We start from the raw sequence: 19247 nt of genomic DNA on the forward strand, positions 1-19247 counted from the left end.
CAGGAAGCAACACCTAAAGACCAGATTAGACATGTGACTTCGATTCTTCATTTTGAATGATGGGAGAAGTCTGTTTTTAGAGACTTGAAACCTAAGTAATTTCTCACTAATTTCAAATGATGACACGTAGGCTCACACAGTTAATAAATTATTTATCCAAGTTCCACCACAAAGCAGAGCATTCCTGTTTTCCTCCAACAAGCGTGAGGTCCTATAAGCAACATAATGCTAGACAAGTTCTAGCACTGACACTGACAAAGTGAGCAGAAAGCCACTGACATTCCTGGCCTGTGAAGACTCACTCTCAGCACCATTTGTCACACAGGGAAAGCGGTACATACAGCCAAGGGTGTAGAAAAGAGAGGGAGAAGTGTTGGCTGTAAAACCAGCCTCCCAAAAGAGATGTAGAAGACCACCAAGAGTGAGCTCTCAATTTCTACTCGCCAGCAGCAAAGATACTTGAGTTTAACATGATAAAGTGGTAAGAAAACCTCAGGGCTGCAACACTATGAGCTTCTATCCAGAGGGCTTAGGAAAGGTGAAGAGGAATCCAGCTTCTCTCTTCTGGGTCAGCTTGGTCACCGAATCTCTCTAACAATGAGAAACACTGACTGCCAAGCCAAAAGGTCTCCTCTTCAGGACCAAGACCAGTGGAAGACAACAACAGTTCCTTCATGCAGAACTCCTGAACTCAGGACTTCAAGTAACCCAAGTACAGCTTCCTAATGTCTCTCTCCTCCCAATTATTTATTTATTCATTGCTTCTGTTCCTGTACCATGTCACTGATTCCTGCATAAAATTCTTGAAAGCAGGTTCTTCATGGCTTTCTTCTGTAACTGGAAAGGGAAAAAGAGTAGTGAAAATTACTTTCCAATTAGCCAGGTGGGTGGGAATTGTTCTCCTTCCACTCCTCAGGAAAGACATTCGTTTCCAATAAAATCTGACTATTCCCTTTATTCAACCAGGAAGCTCTCTGAGACCTTTATGACCATATGTAGGCCAAAACACTTGAGAGGCTTTGCCAGTTGGTACTGCTGAAATTTAGGGATGTCAGGACAGCACTCTAATACTGCAGGAGTTAGGCAGAAAGGCAGATTCGGTTCACAACTCACAGAACTGCTCCTAACCAAGTTAAACCCTCAAGGGATTTATTGTTTTTGTTTTAGCAAGTCAATTGGGAGTGACTTGCCCAGGGTCACACAGTAGTAAGTGTCAAGTGTCTGGTCTGAGACCAGATTTGAACTCAGGTCCTCCTGACTCCAGGACCAGTGCTCTATCCACTACTCCACTTAGCTGCCCCAACCCTCAAGGGTTTTAAAGCTAAATCATTCTCCATATCCTGATTCTCTTAGACTTCTACTTTGTGAGTAACCCAGCCATGAACCAAAATGAGTCCCTCAGGATCTTTCCATGTGTCTTCAAAGCAATTCTAAGGGCCTCAAAATGACATTAGGCTTTATATCTTGAAGTCTAAAGAGAATCACGGGACAATGAAGAGCCTACAAATGTTTGTGACTATCCAAGGGCAAAAGAAAGCCTCTGGGAAGCAATTTCCTGTTACTCCCTTTACCATTTTTCATCTCCATGGCTACAGATGACATGCTGTAGAGACTGGGGATTTTACTCCAAAATAATTTCAAAATATAAGTCTCCTGGGTCACCAGCTCCCAGCAAAATAGCTCTTTATCTCTACAAAGTCATTCCAGTTTGCTATCTTCTGTGCAACTGTTTTCTCTCTCACCTTTATGGTCAATATCATCTGTATCACTATCTTCTTCATCCTCTTCTTCCTCATCAGCTGTACCTCGGGTTAGAATCAGATCAGAAGGAGTCACTGCAGAAGCCGAATTGTCTATGAAGGAAACACAACTATCAGCTTGCAACAAAAACAACTTCACTTCCTAAATAGTGATTAATGAAGCACCTCCCCCACCCTAATCCCTTGAAAGGAGAGGAAGGACTAGCAGCAGAGCAACAAGACCACGGCATCGTACACAGAGGCAGCACTGGGACCTGCCTCAAGAACCCTCAAAGATTGTAAAATCCTGACACCCGGGGGACCAGGGAACTGTGTAGTAGAGGTTTGGTGGGGTTTATATTGAACTTTGGGACTGTCTAAATGAAGACTAGATACTTATTTTGATATAAAAAGGGATGAGGAGATGTCTTTTGAAAAGATAGCAACTATCTTCCCACTGCAGACAGCTACAAAATGGAGTGATGAGGACTCTCCAGTGAAGGAAAGGTCACCTTTGAAAAATCTTCCTAAGCCATAGTGCTAGAAAACACTTCTCTGAGGTATTTCCCAGATGGTATAATTGCTCAGAAGCTTCCTAAAGAAAAAATGATTAATTTGAAAAGACCCCAAATGGTAATCTGCCCCTTTGAGAAAGACTAAATGAGGGGCAGCTAGGATTAGGCAGTGGATAGAGTACCGGCCCTGAAGTCAGGAGGACCTGAGTTCCAATCCGGCCTCAGACTTAACACTTACTAACTGTGTGAGCCTGGGCAAGTCACTTAACCCCAATTGCCTAAAAATAAAAATTAAAAAAAAAAAAAAAAGACAAAAAGGGGGTGGAGCCAAGATGGCAGAATAAAAGCGTGACTTTCTTGAGCTCTCTCCCAAACCCCTCCAAATACCTGTAAAAAATGACTCTAAACAAATTCTAAAGCAGTAGAACCCACAAAAAAACAGAGTGGAACAAATTTCCAGCCCAAGACAACCTGGATGTTTGATTAAAAAGGTATATCATGCTAGGTGGGAAGAGGAACTCAGTTTGGTGTGGGCGAGCAGGTAAAACAGGCCTCATTGAACCTGAAGCAGCCCTCAGAGGACTGAATCATGGGCAGCTGTGGCGGTTTCAAGGAAAACTGCCCTAATATTTTAGAACCAGAGGGCAAAATAGAAATTGAAAGAATTCACTGATCACCGCCTGAATGAGATTCCCAAAGGAAAACTCCTAGAAATACTGCCAGAGTTCCCAGGTCAAGGAGAAAATATTACAAGCAGCCAGAAAGAAACAATTCAAGTACTGTGGAAACACATTCAGGATAACACAAGATTTAGCAACTTCTACATTAAGGGAACGCAGGGTATGGAATATAATATCCCGAAGGGCAAAGGAGATAGGATTACAACCAAGAATCACCTACCCAGCAAAACTGAGTATAATTCTTCAAGGGACAAAATGGTCATTCAGTGAAATAGAGGACTTTCAAGCATTCTTGATGAAAAAACCAGAACTGAATAGAAAATTTGACTTTCCAATACAAGACTCAAATGGAACATAAAGAGGTAAATAGGAAAGAGAAATCATAAGAGACTTATTAAGGCTGAACTGTTTACATCCCTGCATGGAAAGATGATGTTTGTAACTCATGAGACCTTTGTCAGTATTAGGGTAGTTGGAGGGAAAAAATATGTATATAGATAGATAGATAGATAGATAGATAGATAAATAAACAGAGGGCACAGGGTGACTTGAAGATGAAGGGTTGATATCTGGAGAATAAAATTAAGGGGTGAGAGAGGATTATACTGGGAGAAGGAGAAAGGGAGAGGTAGAATGGGGTAAATTATCTCACATAAAACAGACAAGAAAAGGCTTTTACAGTGGAGGGGAAATGGGGGAAGGTGAGAGGGAAGGAGTGAATGGGGGAAAAAAAAGAAAGACTAAACAAAGTCCTTGACAGTAAAGGGAGGGGAGGGACTAAACTGCCAACTGCTTCAGGGATAGAAATGGTACAGAAAGCACTTTAACAGTGAAAAAAAAAAAAACCCAAGGGATTATTAGTTATTTCTCATTTAGTAAATAACCTTTCACCCTCCTGTTCCCAACCTGAGCAATCACTGTTCCACCCTAAAGAGTTGGCCAAGGCCGTATTTCAGGATGGGAATCCAGCAGTCATTCTGGATGGAAATCTTATTATGGTAATTTTTATTTATTTTTTTGTTTTCAACATTTACTTCCACAAGATTTTGAGTTCCAAATTTTCACCCCATCTCGCCCCTCCCCCCACCCCAAGATGGCATGCATTCTAAATACCTCTTCCCCTAGTCTGCCTTCCCTTCTATCTTTCCCCCCCTTCTCTTATCCCCTTCCCCTTCAATTTTCCTGTAGGGCAGGATGGATTTCTGCACCCCATTTCCTGTATTTCTTATTTCCCAGTTGCATGTGAAAACATTTTTTTTTAAACATGTGTTTTTAAAACTTTGGGTTCCAAATTTTCTTCCTTCCTCCCTCCCCACCCACCCTCATTGCTAAGGCAAGCAACTAAATATAGGTTATATATGTGCAGTTATGTAAAATACTTCCATAGTAGACATGCTATGAAAAACTAACTCTATTTCCCTTAATCCTATCCCACCCCCCATTTATTCTATTCTTTCTTTTGACCCTGACCCTCCTCAGAAGTACTTGCTTCTGATTACCCCCTTTCCCAATCTGCCCTCCTATCATCCCCCTACTCCCTTGTCCCCTTCCCCCCCCACCATTTTCCTATAGGGTAAGACAGATTTCCATACCCAATTGAGTGTGTATGTTATTCCCTCCTTAAATCAAATTCTATGAGAATAAGATTCACTCATTCCCTCTCACCTTCCCCCATTTCCCCTCCACTGTAAGAACCTTTTCTTTTCTGGTTTTTTTTTTGTGAGATAATTTACCCCATTCTACCTCACCCTTTCTCCTTCTCCTAGTATAATCCTTTCTTGCCCCTTAATTTTATTCTCCAGATATGACCCCTTCATTTTCAACTCACCCTGTGCCCTCTATTTATCTATTTATCTGTATCTATATACACATACATATAATTTTTTCCCCTGCAGCTATCCTAATATTGACAAAGGTCTCATGAGTTACAAATTCATCTTTCCATGCAGGAATGTAAACAGTTCAACCATAGTAAGTCTCTTATGATTTTCACTTTCCTGTTTACCTCTTCGTGTTCCACTTGAGTCTTGTATTTGAAAATCAAATTTTCTATTCAGCTCTAGTCTTTTCATCAAGAATGCTTGAAAGTCCTCTATTTCACTGAATGACCATTTTTTCCCCTGAAGGATTGTACTCAGTTTTGCTGGGTAGGTGATTCTTGGTTGTAATCCTATCTCCTTTTGCCCTCCGGAATATTATATTCCATGACCTGCGGTCCCTGAATGTAGAAGCAGCTAAATCTTGTGTTATCCTGATTGTGCTTCCACAATACTTGAATTGTTTCTTTCTGGCTGCCTGTAATATTTTCTCCTTGACCTGGGAACTCTGGAATTTGGCTACAATATTCCTAGGAGTTTTCCTTTGAAGATCTCTTTCAGGCAGTGACCGGTAGATTCTTTCAATTTCTATTTTGCCCTCTGGTTCTAAAATATCAAGGCAGTTTTCCTGGATAATTTCTTGAAAGATGATGTCTAGGCTCTTTTTTTCATCATGGCTTTCAGATAGTCCAATAATTTTTAAATTTTCTCTCCTGGATCTATTTTCCAGGTCAGTTGTTTTTCCAATGAGATATTTCACATTGTTTTCTAATTTTTCATTCTTTTGGATTTGTTTTACAGTGTCTTGATTTCTCATAAAGTCACTAGCTTCCAATTGCTCTATTCTAATTTTTAAGGAAGTATTTTTTTCAGTAAGCTTTTGGACTACCTTTTCCATTTGGTCAATTTTGCTTTTTAGGGCATTCTTCTCCTCATTGGCTTTTTGGACCTCTTTTGACATGTGGGTTAGGCTATTTTTTAAGGTGTTATTTTCTTCAGTATTTTTTGGGGTCTCCTTTAAGAAGCTGTTGACTTGTTTTTCATGATTTTCTTGCAAAACTCTCAGTTTTTCCTCTACTTCTCTTACTTACTTCTCAAAATCCTTTTGAGCTCTTCCAAGGCCTGGAACTGATTCATATTCTTCTTGGAGGCTTTGGATGTAGGAGCTTTGGCTTCATTGTCTTCTTCTGGTTGTATGTTTTGATCTTCTCTGTCACCAAAGTAAGATAATATAGTCTGACTCTTTTTGCGCTTACTCATGATCCCAACCAATTACTTGAGTTTTAAACTCTTTGTTAAGGTAAAAGTCTGTTTCCAATGTGGAGAATGTACTGTCCCAAGTTTCGGGGGTTTGTACAGCTGTTTTCAGAGATACTTCTGGGACCTGAAAATTTTCAGTTCTTCCAAGGTGCTATGATAAGGGGTGAGGTGTTTCCTCCTCACCACCACGAGCTCCACCACGTCAGCGCTCCTCCTTGCCCCAGGACCACCACCCAGAACTGTGACTAGGATCCAAGCATGGGCAAAGCAAGAGAATCCTGCACCAGCAGAAAGATCCCTTCAATCCCCCTCTGATCAACCACTCGATTCCCCCTCAGTCTGTGGGCTGGAAGCTCAGGAGGCAGCCACTGTCCTCAGGGAGGCTGAGACCTAGCTCCTTCTCTCACCGAAGTCACAGACTTTTCCCACTGACCTTCTAAGCTGTCTTTGGTGTTCAGGGGTTGAGAAGTCTGGAAACTGCCACAGCTGCCCGCGATTCAGTCCTCTGAGTCCTGCTCCAGGTTTGCTGGTGCCTGCGTGCCCATGACAAATTGCACTCCTCTCCCCACCCGACTCGATATACCTTTCCAATCAACCATCCAGGCTGTCTTTGGCTGGAAATTTGTTTCACTCTTTTTGTGGGTTCTGTTGCTTTAGAATTTGTTTAGAGCCATTTTTTATAGGTATTTGGAAGGGTTTGGGGGGAGAGCTCAAACAAGTCACTGCTTTCCCTCCACCATCTTGGCTCCGCCTGGATGGAAATCTAAAGGGAACCTTTTAGACTTTGATATCAGTTATACAGAAAATGTGAAAAGTCAATAAAAGACAAATTTCAGCTCCCACCCACAAAATTGGTAAAGATGATAAAAGCCTGAAATGGTCACTGTTGGTATGGCAGTTGAAAGATGAGCATAATAATGCACTATGTGATGATGCTGAGAATTTGTCTAAGCCATCTGGAAAACAATCTGGAATTATCTGAGAAAGTCACTAAATTGTTCATGACTTTTAACCCAGAGATCCTACCATTGGGAATATACTCCACCCCAAAGAAGTCAAAGACAGAAAGGTCCCTAAAACACCAAAATGTTCATAGCAATACTTTTTGTGGAAGCAAAAAGACCGGAAAGGAAGGGACCATTGGCAGGGGAATCAACAAACTGTAGTATATCAATATCAATATTAATCAATATTATTTCACCACAAAATATGATGAATATATGAAAGCATTCAAAAACTTCTATGAGCTAGAAGGACATACACAATAAGTTCAATACTGAAATGAAAGCCAGCACTAAGATACCGAGCTCAAATTAAATGCAGGTGACCAATTCTGTGCCTGTAAGACAGATGATGGTACACGGTAACAGCAACATTGTGCAATGACCAACTTTGACAGACTTGGCTCTTCTCAGCAAAACAATGGAGTCTGAACATGACTAATGTGGAAATATGTTTAATATGATTGTACATGTATAGCCTATATCTGACTGCTTGCCATCTTGAGGAGGGGGGGTGGAGAGGGAAGGAGAAAAAAATTTGGAACTCAAAATGTTATAAAATGAATGCTGAAAACTATCTTTACATGTGATTGGAAAAAATAAAATACTGTTAAGCTGAAAAAAAAAAAAGCAAACTTCCTCTTCTTCTTTTTTTTTATTGGTGAGGGCAATTGGGGTTAAGTCACTTGCCCAGAGTCACACAACTAGTAAGTGTTATGTGTCTGAGGCCAGATTTGAACTCAGGTCCTCCTGATTCCAGGGCTATGCTCTATCCACTGCGCCACCTAGCTGCCCCTCAAACTTCCTATTCTTAATAGAAAAGTGGGAGACTTATAGAAGAAGAACATTACATGTGCTGTCAAATGTCATTGTTTTATAGGGTCACTTTTTGTTTAATTGTTTTTCTTAGTCACAAGAGAAGGTTATGTGAGAGAAGGGACGGAGGTTATATCTTGAAATGACTCTGGCACGCAAAACAAAAGACAATGATAAAAACCAATTCTTATTAAACAATAAAAATGTTAATGAATAGAATTTGTGGATAAAAGTAAAAAAGGGAAATGGGCTAAAAACAACTTGGGGGGAATAACCAAATGTATTTACTTGTTCAAAGGTTGACCACAAATATATTTAAAGATCACCTTTAAGAAACTTTATTTAATAACTAGAAGAAAATGTTTGGTTTGCAAATTAGATTTTTTTTTAACATTTTATTGTAACACTATCCAAATCAATCTTTGGGAGAAAAAAATGAAGTCAATGGTATGTATACTCCTTGCTTACCAAAAAGTATGAGATACAAAGGAACTCTGGTTTTGCCCTCAGCTAAAAGAAATTTCTCCATCTTCAAGTGTCCTTATAGCCTTCAATCTGTATTTGTACTCTGACTAGCAGGTTCCTCGGACATTTTGGGGGGGGCCAGACTATGATTTCATTGTTGCAGAGAGCTCCCAATGCAGACCTCCCTTTACACCAGAGCACATCAACTCCTTCTCTACAAGCTATTGTCTCACAGTTACCTTCAGCACTCAGAGGTAAGTGACTTGCCAGGCAGTATGTGTCAGAGGTAGGAGTTGAACCTGGGTCTTTCTGAGTCCCAGGCTAGTTCTCTACCCAGCACACCACACACTGCTTCTCTCTCCTTTGTAACACTAACAGCTCACTGAATCAAAATGTTTGCTGAAGTGAAATTATCCCTAGAAAATAAATGTAGGCTCAAAGAATAGATTAAACACTATTTAAATTTCACCTGAATAGATTGGAAATTGAGTTGCAAGGGCAGTAATAGTATGATAGGACCAAGAACAAGACAGAAAATGGAAGAATGTGAAACCCTCTCCACTTCAAAATAAGCAAACTCATGATGTGGGAGAAAAAAAACCAAAGCTACAGCCACTGTGCCAAAGGGTATGATGAACGAGAGAAGGGTAGCAATTTCAGGGTGATCCAGAAACATAAAGATTCTTTCTAAGTTTAAATCCAATGTAGCTTCAGCTGTGCACTGAGGCTCAATCATTCTCTGCCACCAACATGAAGCCACAGGAAAGGGGAATAACTTCAAGCTGATTCCAAGGTCACTATGCCAATAAACCCCCCAATTTGAATGAGGAACCCAAGATTACCAATATGGAACAGCAACTAGCTGAAGGTGATGCTCTGTAAATCTGTCATATATACAGAGCCTCCCTTCTCTTCCCCCGAATCTTTGGTGTATTCCTTCCTAATGAGGGAAAGTGCTGTATTCCCCAACTTTAACAGACCCTCAGGTACCTGTGGCTGCCCCACGATCCAAGGCCACAGGTCCCATGTCTTTTCGAAGACGGTCCAGTTGCTCTTTCTGCTGCTGGCTCTGTGCATGGGCCTGTAGAAAGGGGGAAAAAAATCACGGAAAAGAAAATCCCTGAGGTGAGAGGAAGCTATTAGTCTTCCAAAGAGAGGTTAATAGCAATGGAAAGATCCAGAGGGCTGTTTGGACATTAAGGAAAAAAGGGTTTGGATGAAATGAAAGGAGGAAGGGACCCAAAAAAATATGGGTTCATGAAGTGAAGTAAGGGCTGCAACTGATGGCACAGGCACAGAAATGAAATTCCTGTCAAATACAAGTGGTAGAGAGTTCAATGACAAAGGACCAATCTGGAGATACTAGTTTCAGGTTCAATCCAGAATCCTGCTCTAAGAGCAAGTCATGTGGGTTAAGGGTAGTGACTGGCATCCCTGTCTGCATATACTATGTATTGGGCTACATATATTGAGTAGTCTTATCTCTGACAAGGGTCTCTCTTAAGGTCATCAAGTGCCTTTCCCTGCATTCCTATTGGTGCTTTTCTTATTCTAAGAGATTTCTAAGAAGGGAGATTCTACAGCCTAAGCCACAACCTCACAGTCAGGAAAGCAAACTTCAGAGTGGAAGACAAGAAGTTATATGCTCAAAAAGGAAAAACAGGAACTCTCTACAATTAATTTGTTGACAACCCACCTCCCCAGCTTTATTTCATACTTCTCTACATTCAGCCATATTGAAATACCTTTTACTCCCCAAACCTTATATACCATCTACCACCTGTGGGCATACAGACCATCTCTATGCTTGGAATGTATGGACCTTCTTATTAAAATAACAGCTCACACTAATCATTACTTTGATCTTCACAACAAAGTGTTATGTTGTTGTAGATGCTATTATTATCCCCATTTTACAAATGATAAAACTAAGGCTGAAAAAAGGTTAAGTGACTCAGGGTCACACAGTAGTTCAATAAAGCAGAATTCAAGCACTCTATCCACTGTTCTACTCTGCCTCTTCAGATACACCTTTTTGAGATGCTTTATTGTCCTTCAAGACACAACACAGGGGCCACTTCCTTCATGAAGCCTTTCCTTAAAATCCTCAAACTCTCCCTCTTCAAATATTCCTAGGACATTTTGTTTGATGTCTCTTTTGTCTTTTCCCCCTGTCCTCTTTACTCCCTATGCCGTATAAGTGTCATCTGTGTACATTTACTATTCCCCCAGTAGGATGTAAGGTCTGTAAGGACAGGGGCTTTATAATCCCAATAGTGCCTTGCACATAGTAGGTGCTCAAATGTTTATTCAACTGAATTTGCTGTTTAAAATGTCACAAAGAAACCCAATTTTCAAATGTGAATTTAAGAAATCAAAACCTGAGGTGGCATGATGTAGGCAAGAGAAGAGCTGGCTGTAGAACATTAAGACCAGAAGTGGCTTTGTGACCCCAGCAAAGGCCATCAACCTCTCAGTAAGATGAATAGACACTTTCACCACCTCCCACAGCCTGGCTGGGAAGAAACTGCTTTGAAAACTGTAAGATGACACTTAACTGTGAGCTATTATTATTTCTGCGTGACGAAGAGTCATGACAAGATGGTGAATATACAAATTTAAGTGAAAAGAACAGGAATCTGCAAAGTGCCTTGACATCCATGAAAAGAAGCCTGTGACCTGTGGGGCGCTAAAAGAATAGCCAGTTCCTTTTCTTACCAGTGTTTTCTTCAGACGCTCATATTCAGGGCGATATTCCCTAGAAAGAGAAAATTCTTTTTAAATGCCTTGCCTCAACAGTAATCTGTCCTGGGCCAACCAGCTAGTACCCTATCACCAAAGGGAAGAAAATAAGCAAATGTAGTTAAAATAAAGGGATCTGTCTAAACCTAGGGCTACTGAGTCCCAACAGGTCAGTAAGATAGCACCATGAAATGGGCAAAGCTCCAAAGTGACTAACCTGCCCATGAAACTAGGAAATGCAAACAATTCTTGTCTAAAAGATTTGCTTGGTTGAAGAGGTGAACATTGGATGAAAGCTTAAGGTGAGTACAGGTTGTCTACTAGGTTCAGAAATCTTGACATGGAACTGTGATGCACCTGGACAATAATCAGCAAGTTGGATGAGATAAAAAATCCTTGTCTGAAGAATCAACATGCCTGACAATTATAGTGACCCAGAAGCAAACCTAACCAAAGATGAAGATGAGTGCCAGTGAGGTCAGAAGCAGACACATACAGGTGTTGGGGGAAGGGAGAGAAGAAGAAAAGTATATGGAAAAGAGTTTTTCTGTGGAGTAACCATGTTTATGGGTTGCTGATGACCTACTTCTGTAAAAAGGTCAAATGTCACCCAGTAAATGGGGGTGGGAGGTGGGAAAGGAGTACATTTGTGTAATATGAATCAAATGCATAAATGCATAAACCTGAATGCCTGGCCTAAAAAAAAAAATCTCCCTCATCCCAGAAGCATGAGTCCCAATGTGGCTATCAATGACCTCCTTCACTTCTTACCTTTCATATTCTTCTGTGGCACTGGTGACTTGCACAAAGAATTCTTCTAAGCCTGTGCCCAGGACAGCAGACACCCCCACCACCTGCCAAAAGCACCCCAGAATCCTATGAGTAAATCACTGAAAAACTTGGCTTTAAAAATTATATCTTCTTGAAAGACTTAAGAACTCTGATCAACAAAAAATGAGCAATCATGACCCCAGAAGACTGATGGTGAAACAATGCTCCCTTCCTGAGAGGGGATGGTCTCAACGTGCAGAATGAGACACACATTTCTGAACACAGCTAATAGGAGAATTTGTTTTGCTTGATATGCATATTTGTTACAAGGATTTTTTTTTTCCACTGGGGGGAGGGGAAGGTTGGGTAAATGGGAGGGAGAAAAAAAATACTTGACAATTTCTTAAAATTACAAATTTAAAAAATGTCCTCTATGTTCTGTTTTATTCAAATAGTTTTTGTTTGTTTTTTGTTTTAGTATTTTACAGTGTTTAGTGTTATGAATATTGCTCCAGCTGTCCTCTCCCCCAATATCTCTGCCTATCAAGCAGACCCATTCTTTTAAGCTCAGGTGACATACAACTGCTTCAATCAGGTTCTCGAATTCCCCTCTCCACCCCAGCCCACCAGAAAGTAATCACTCCCTCCTATAAATTCTAATAGTACTCTGTTCCTCTTTCACAGCACTTTACATGCCTAGATTTTAGGTTGTTAACAGCAGGACCTATATTGTAGTCACTGTATTTCCCCTAGGTCCTACTTTATTGCCTTGTACTTGCAGGTACTCAACCATATTTGTGGAAATAAATTATCTGTCCAAGCAATATAACTTAAATTGTTAATGCATTCAATATTTATTAAGTGCTTACTATGGGCAAGGCACTGCATTAAGTAGTGGTGACACAAAAATAAAATAAACAACCCTAATTCTTACTGTGGCTCAACAGAGATTTGTGTCACCAAGAAGATATAAATAGGGAAATGACTCCTCTCCCAGGACAGAGAAAGATAAAAACAGTGGCTCTAGCAGATCAAAGGTAAAAATGTTTTAAAAATATTTTTAATGAATGAAATCAAACAAGTTCCATGCTTTTGTTCTCTCTTCTTTGTCCACGAGGGAAGAGAAAGCAAGAAAGAAACAGAGTTGGGAAGTGGAATTTACAAGTTGCACAAAGCCTGAAATACTGTGATATTGGTCTTTCTGCTCAAGGCCTCTCTCCTTTTCATCCTTCACATAGCTACCAAGGTGATTTTAATGCAGGTCTAACCATATCATTCCTTACTCAAACTCCATTGGGGAGAAAGAGGAAGGGAAAGGAAGTAAACAAGCATTTATTAAGTGCCTACTACGTGCCAGGCACTGTGCTAAGAGTTTTAAAGATATTATTTCATCTGATCTTCACAACCCTGGGAGATATTATTATACCCATTTCACATCTGAGGAAACTAAAGCAGACAGTGGTTAAGTGAGTTGAACAGGGTCAAACAGCTAGAAAATGTCTGAGGCCAGATGTGAACTCAGGTCTTCCTGACTTCAGGCCCACTGTTCTATCCACTGAGCCACCTAACTACCCTTAAATACCTAATTAATTACTTAATTACATGGCACTCTATTACCTCTAAGATCAAATAAGTCCTTCAACAACTTGGCTCCAACTTACCCTTCCAGTCTTATTACACATTACTCCCCTTCATAAGCTCTATGATCCAAACTGGCTTAGTCACTATTCCACACACAGGCCACCACATCTGTGTCTCTGCAATGGCTATCCCCCACACCTGGAATGCACTTCATCCTCACCTGTGACTCTCAGAATCTCTAGTAGTCCCTTCAGTCCACTATTCAACTGAAACACTACCTTTTGCATAAAAATTTTCATGCGGGGGTGGGGGGGGGTTCCCCCCCCCCCCGGGCTGCTAGTGGCTTTCCCTTTAAAAAAAAAAAAAAAAATCACCTTGAATTTATTTTGTATTTTTCTTTATATGATTATGCTACCTCTCTGAAAGAACCTAAGCTTCTTAAGGGCAGGCCCTGTTTCACTTTTATCTATCTTCACTGAGCTTAATCTGTATTTGTTTACTGATCAATCAGGATGGCTATTTGAAAGCCTAAGGAAGCACTTCAGATTAGTTACTATGATAAAATCCAAGGTAATATCCTGGATACAAAGTTTAAATCTTCCTTAAAGTAGAATGGAAAGCCAAGGTTTTGTTAAGCAGCTGACAAAAACAGCTGACTATATGGACAGAAATATGTTTATATTCTTTTAAATTTTGTTCTAAATTGTATATTGTATTCTTTTATGTTTTCTATTGTAAAAAGTTAAACAATTTGTGTTCTCATTTTAACAGTTTTATTTAACAAAGAATAAAAGCAAGAATTTAGCTTACAATTCAACCTCTTCCAAAGTTATCTATGCCTACTTACTTGAGCTATTCAATCAAAGAAAATAGCTGAACCACTAAAGTTTTTGCTCTCTTCTACACAAGACTTCAATCAAAGATGGTCCTTTACTGATAATCCTAGTCATTTCAAAGATGAAAGACAGTGGAGGTGAAACTTACCCTGAGTGAGCTATAAAACTCATCCAACACTAGACTCATAGAACGAGTCAGATTACTGACATATGTAGTTTCTTGATTTAAGGCATCTTGGAAGGTCTCAAAATCCTGCATCCATTCCACTGCAAAGCTGTGATCAATGATGTCAGTCTGCACCAGACAGAAAACAGAACAAGTTTTAGAAGTGAGGACATTGTTCATATAATAGGTGAATGGAAAATGACAAGAACAAATGCAATGGGTCACATGAGCACAAAAGCAAAGTTATATAGTTAAGGAAATTAAAATCCTATACCTAAATGTCATGATAAGCATTAGGCTGAAAAAAGTTTGCCTGGGAATTAAACTGTTACCAATTCAAACTCAATAAAACCAAGCTCAACAGCCTTCTGTTGAAAGATTTTGACTGACTTCCATATATCTTCCAGGAAACCAGGCAAAAGAATATTGAGTCATTGCCGACCTCTCTTTTTCTTTTAAATGTTTAAAATCTATCCCTTGTCCATTTTCATGGCTACCATCCTAAGTCGAGGCCCTTATTACCTCACAACTTAGCTACCAGAATAGCTTACAATTGCTCACCCTACTTCCAGTCTCTCTACTACTCTAATCCATCCTGGATAGATAGACCTAAAATATTAATTTATTCTTTTAATATAGGTTTTATTTATGCCTTTTGTCTATCACAATCATTTCTGGAAACCTGTCTCTTCTACATCCTAGACTCTGAGCTTTCCCTTGTAAAAAAAATAAAGAAAATTAAATAAAAAGACCAAGACCCTGCCTCTCTGTCATAAGAAGACATGTACATGTAAACATGTACTTTAACCTATAACCAAGCATTTCATCCCCCTCACTGGGCTGGGTGAGCCTTTGACATTTCTAGCCAGCCACAGACCTCCTAAACCCCGCCCCATCCTCCACCCTGGAAAGAGTAATTACATCAACCTCCCAATTCCTGCTGATGTTACATCTCAGTGACTCCCCTGGCCACCACTCCCTCATATCTTTGGTCTTCCCCTATTTAAATGAAAGCTCCTTGAGGGCAGAGACTGTCTTGCTCCTTGTTTTCATAGCCCCCAAATTCAGCACAGTTCCTGGCATGTGGCAAATGCTTAATAAATTCTTTTATATTCATTCACATCACCTCCCTGCTCAAAAACCTACAAAGACTTTTGACTTTATACTCAACAACTTTTAACAGGTCCCAGCTTCTTACAGGATCAAGTGAAAACATTTCCTGATATTTAAGGACCTTCATAAATGGCCTCAAAGCAACTCCTACTATTCCTTTATGTGAAACTTCTAAGTGAGACATTCTAGTCTCACTCATTCTAGTCAATATAAAGTCCTCTGCATTCCTGGCTCCTTACCATAGCTCCTTCTATCTAGAATGAAAAGATGTATTTTGTCCTCATATCACATCTATCCCTTAACACTCAATTCTGATCTCACCTCTATTACCAACATAGTTTCCGGTAGGTAACAGGATCTTAATAAATGTTTGTTGGACCGAAGATGTCCCTAAATAATCCAAGCTAAAATGATCTCTTACTTTTTCTGAGTACTTATTGGATGCAATTATCATATACTTTGCCTTTAAATTTTTATTTATTTTTTGCCTCAATTAGAAACAGGGAAAGTCACAAATAGACACAGAGAACCAAGAATTTACCAATATAAATGCTAACATCCCCAGCTACTAACATATACATTTAAGACCAGTAAACATTAGCAATCATTAAGTTTTTTCTTTTTGAAAGTTACCTCAACACACAATGAGCCATTCATATGCTTTTTTCCTCTTTCCTAACCCTCCCTACCAGACCAATAGATGACCTAAATGAAGCATTACTACACCACAATTTGTAGTGGCTAAATAAATATTTCCTATGTCCCCTTGGCAGCAGCAAATAGCTTCTGGATCCATAGCTAAATAACTTCTATTCCCAGTTTACAAAGATGATTCCACTCTCTCTAGTCAAGTAATCCCTTGAGTCGCCCTACCTATCCCATCTCCTAACATGAGGATATCTTACTACAAACAGTAGTTCCTCCTTCCTAATATGCATATGATCTGCTCTGTCCAGAGGAGCTTCTGTGTCAGACTGCTTAGACAGACTGATACTTTTTTTAGAGAGAGAGAGATCTCATAGCCTATTCTCCTCTTCTGGCAAAACAAAAGCCTCAATCTACCAGCTCTCTCACCTACAGCCATCCTCCTCAACCACCAAATCTCCCCACAACAAGAAAGCATTAAGAAGAGAAGACCATACCCATGACAGCTTAGACACTGAATATCATCATTAATTTTTACAGTTTCATAGGACTTTAGAAATCACCTAGTATTCTGCCAGATGAGGAGACTGAAATCCAAAGAGGTTAAATGATTTGTCCAAGGTCACACAGACAGTAGGAGAGTTGGTCCTAGAGCTCATATTTATTACCTCTCAGTCCAGTGCCCACTCCACATGATGCTGAAGGACACCTACCTTGTTCATGACCACAATGAAAGGCAACTTGGTTTTATACAGGATACTGAAAAAGAATCAAGTAACAGTTAGTAATAAGTAGCATCCAGGCAAAGTGAAGCATATGATCAGCATCCAAGTACTATTGTTAGTTCAGAATGATACCCCTCCAGGAGGAAAATTAACTCCCTCCCCCACAGAAACAACAACAACAAAAAATCCTGTATATCTCAATATACTGGTAATGATAGATTTTAGTGTTGTTAATTTGCCACTGACTATAAAGTTATTAGTTACTGCTCACATCAAGAAATTATTTCACACACCTAGTGTAGAGGTGAAAATATCACTCCTAGAATGACCAATGTTAGCTGCAGAGGAGGGATGATTTAAAATACTTTCCTCCCAATAGAAGGAATAAATTATGGATGCGGAATGACACATTTAAACAATCAACAAGCATTTATCAAGGGCAAGCTACATCCCATTCACTGTCAGACACAACTGCTAGATCTGCTAGTTTTGACTAAGGTTTTTCTTGTGATAGGCAGATGAGGATTAAAAGAGAAGCACCAGGATGGCAGTGGGGGATGGGGCTCACTAGGAAAGGGCTATGGAATTTAAAAAAAGACACCAACCATCTTTTTAAATTCCACTCCTCCTAGTAACAAAGTTTCTAAGTCAACCAGTTTGACTTGCTATACCTGTATCAAACAAGAAAATTCATAGTCCCAAGAGCCCCCAAACACAAATTCTCTTGATATTTAAAGTTCTTTCTGGCCATGGCTTTTCCTTTTCTAATGTTTCTATTTGCATTTAGTCAGAGCAGTAGCTATGCCCAGTAGTCCTGGCCATTTTTAGCTTTGCAAATTCACCTATTACTGTGATAACATAACAAAGAATCTTCTTAAAATCAACAAGAGGATTAAAATGGAAAGGTATGTGCAGTGGTGGGCTCTACCTTCCAAGAAGCCTTACCTGCATGCATACAACATGTTGGACATGAAGGTAACAGGGTTGGTGCTTCTAGATGTATCCATCACATAAACGACAATTGTTGGAAATGAGGAAGCCTGAAGAAACAATGTGAGTCATATCCTTGTCACAGGGGTGACTGCTTCACCCCAAATCACTCTGCTACCTTCCCAAGCAAAAGACAAGTACTGCTCTTGTTCCCATGCTTAAAAATGATGGGCTATAGATCTGAAACTCAGCTCATGTGGCACCTCCTCCATGAAGCCTTCCTTGATCCCCCCCCCAAAGGGTTTAGTGATCTTAATACCTTTAATAACTCATCTATGTATATGCTCTATCCCACCCTTCCCCTCAACAGATATAAACCATTTGTGGGCAGAGACTCTTTGTTTTCATGTCTTCCTTGTTTAAGCACAGTGTCTGGCATATAAGTGGAGCATAATTTTTGTTCAAATGAAATGAAAATGGGGGTTTATCACTCTAATCACTCCCCAACAGTAACCTTTCAATCATAGGTAAAAACAAGACTCACCAGGGCTTCAGTGATAATTGTCCCGGAAGCTGACCAAGTGAACACCTCAATCTGTCCAGGTGTATCAATCAAGACATACCTGTTTTATGGACAAATAAATATTACCACTATGTAATAAAATATTCTGAAGACATCTCCAAAGACCTCAAGACGGAAAATGCTATCCACATTCAAAGAAAGAAGTATGGAGTTTGAATGCAGATCGAAGCATACTATATGCTATTTTTTTTTCTTCTGCTGTGTTTTGTTTCCTCCTTCTGGTGGTTCCTCCTATTAGTTCTAATTCTTACTTACAACATCACTAATGTGAAAATATGTTTAATAGGAATGTATATGTATAGCCTATATCAAATCTTGGGGAGGGAGGTGGGGGGGAAGGGGAGAAAAATTTAAAACTCAAAAGCTTATGGAAGTGATTATTGATAATTCAAAATTAATTAATTAATTTTTTTAAAAGCCACCAAAAAATTCTAGATGAGGGATTTACAACAGCCACTGTACAGATAACTAAAAATACTAAGCTATCCCATCACACAATATTGTCAACTCCTAAAATCTGAAACCCAGCAATTTAATATAGCACCAAAGCTCCATGTATGTCTTTTATCTTCCTACTAGATTATGGATGAATAACCCCAACTCCCCTTCACTAGGTACACAAAAATATATTCTCAAGGTCACCCTTGTGAACAAAGATATTAATGTGTAATCATCTAAATATAATAGATTCTTTCACAAACCTATGGCCACAATGTAAAAACTCGTTGTCTTTGGAAATGAACGTTTCAGACAGTGGATAAAAGAGATATTTCAAGGACATAAACAGATTCTTTAAATGCATTCCAAAAAAACTTCACACACACACACACACACACACACACACACACACACACACACACAC

General features: G+C 39.6%; 1 protein-coding gene across 1 annotated transcript in view; it reads right to left on the reverse strand.

The window, feature by feature from the left end:
- Positions 1-132: 132 nt before the first annotated feature.
- Positions 133-19247, reverse strand: part of GPN1 (GPN-loop GTPase 1) — a 27519-nt gene continuing 8404 nt past the window's right edge. Inside the window, exons 6-14 of the mRNA XM_027850518.1 lie at positions 18347-18425; positions 17818-17912; positions 16861-16906; positions 14372-14518; positions 11807-11889; positions 11012-11051; positions 9284-9374; positions 1743-1853; positions 133-837 (exon numbers count right to left, since the gene is read on the reverse strand). Of these exons, the coding sequence (XP_027706319.1) occupies positions 752-837; positions 1743-1853; positions 9284-9374; positions 11012-11051; positions 11807-11889; positions 14372-14518; positions 16861-16906; positions 17818-17912; positions 18347-18425 (778 nt within the window). The 3' untranslated portion in view covers positions 133-751. The remainder of the gene's footprint in view (positions 838-1742; positions 1854-9283; positions 9375-11011; positions 11052-11806; positions 11890-14371; positions 14519-16860; positions 16907-17817; positions 17913-18346; positions 18426-19247) is intronic.

This window comes from Vombatus ursinus, unplaced genomic scaffold (genome assembly GCF_900497805.2).
Source record: "Vombatus ursinus unplaced genomic scaffold, bare-nosed wombat genome assembly UNPS02009062.1, whole genome shotgun sequence".
Classification (NCBI taxonomy): Eukaryota; Metazoa; Chordata; class Mammalia; order Diprotodontia; family Vombatidae; genus Vombatus; species Vombatus ursinus.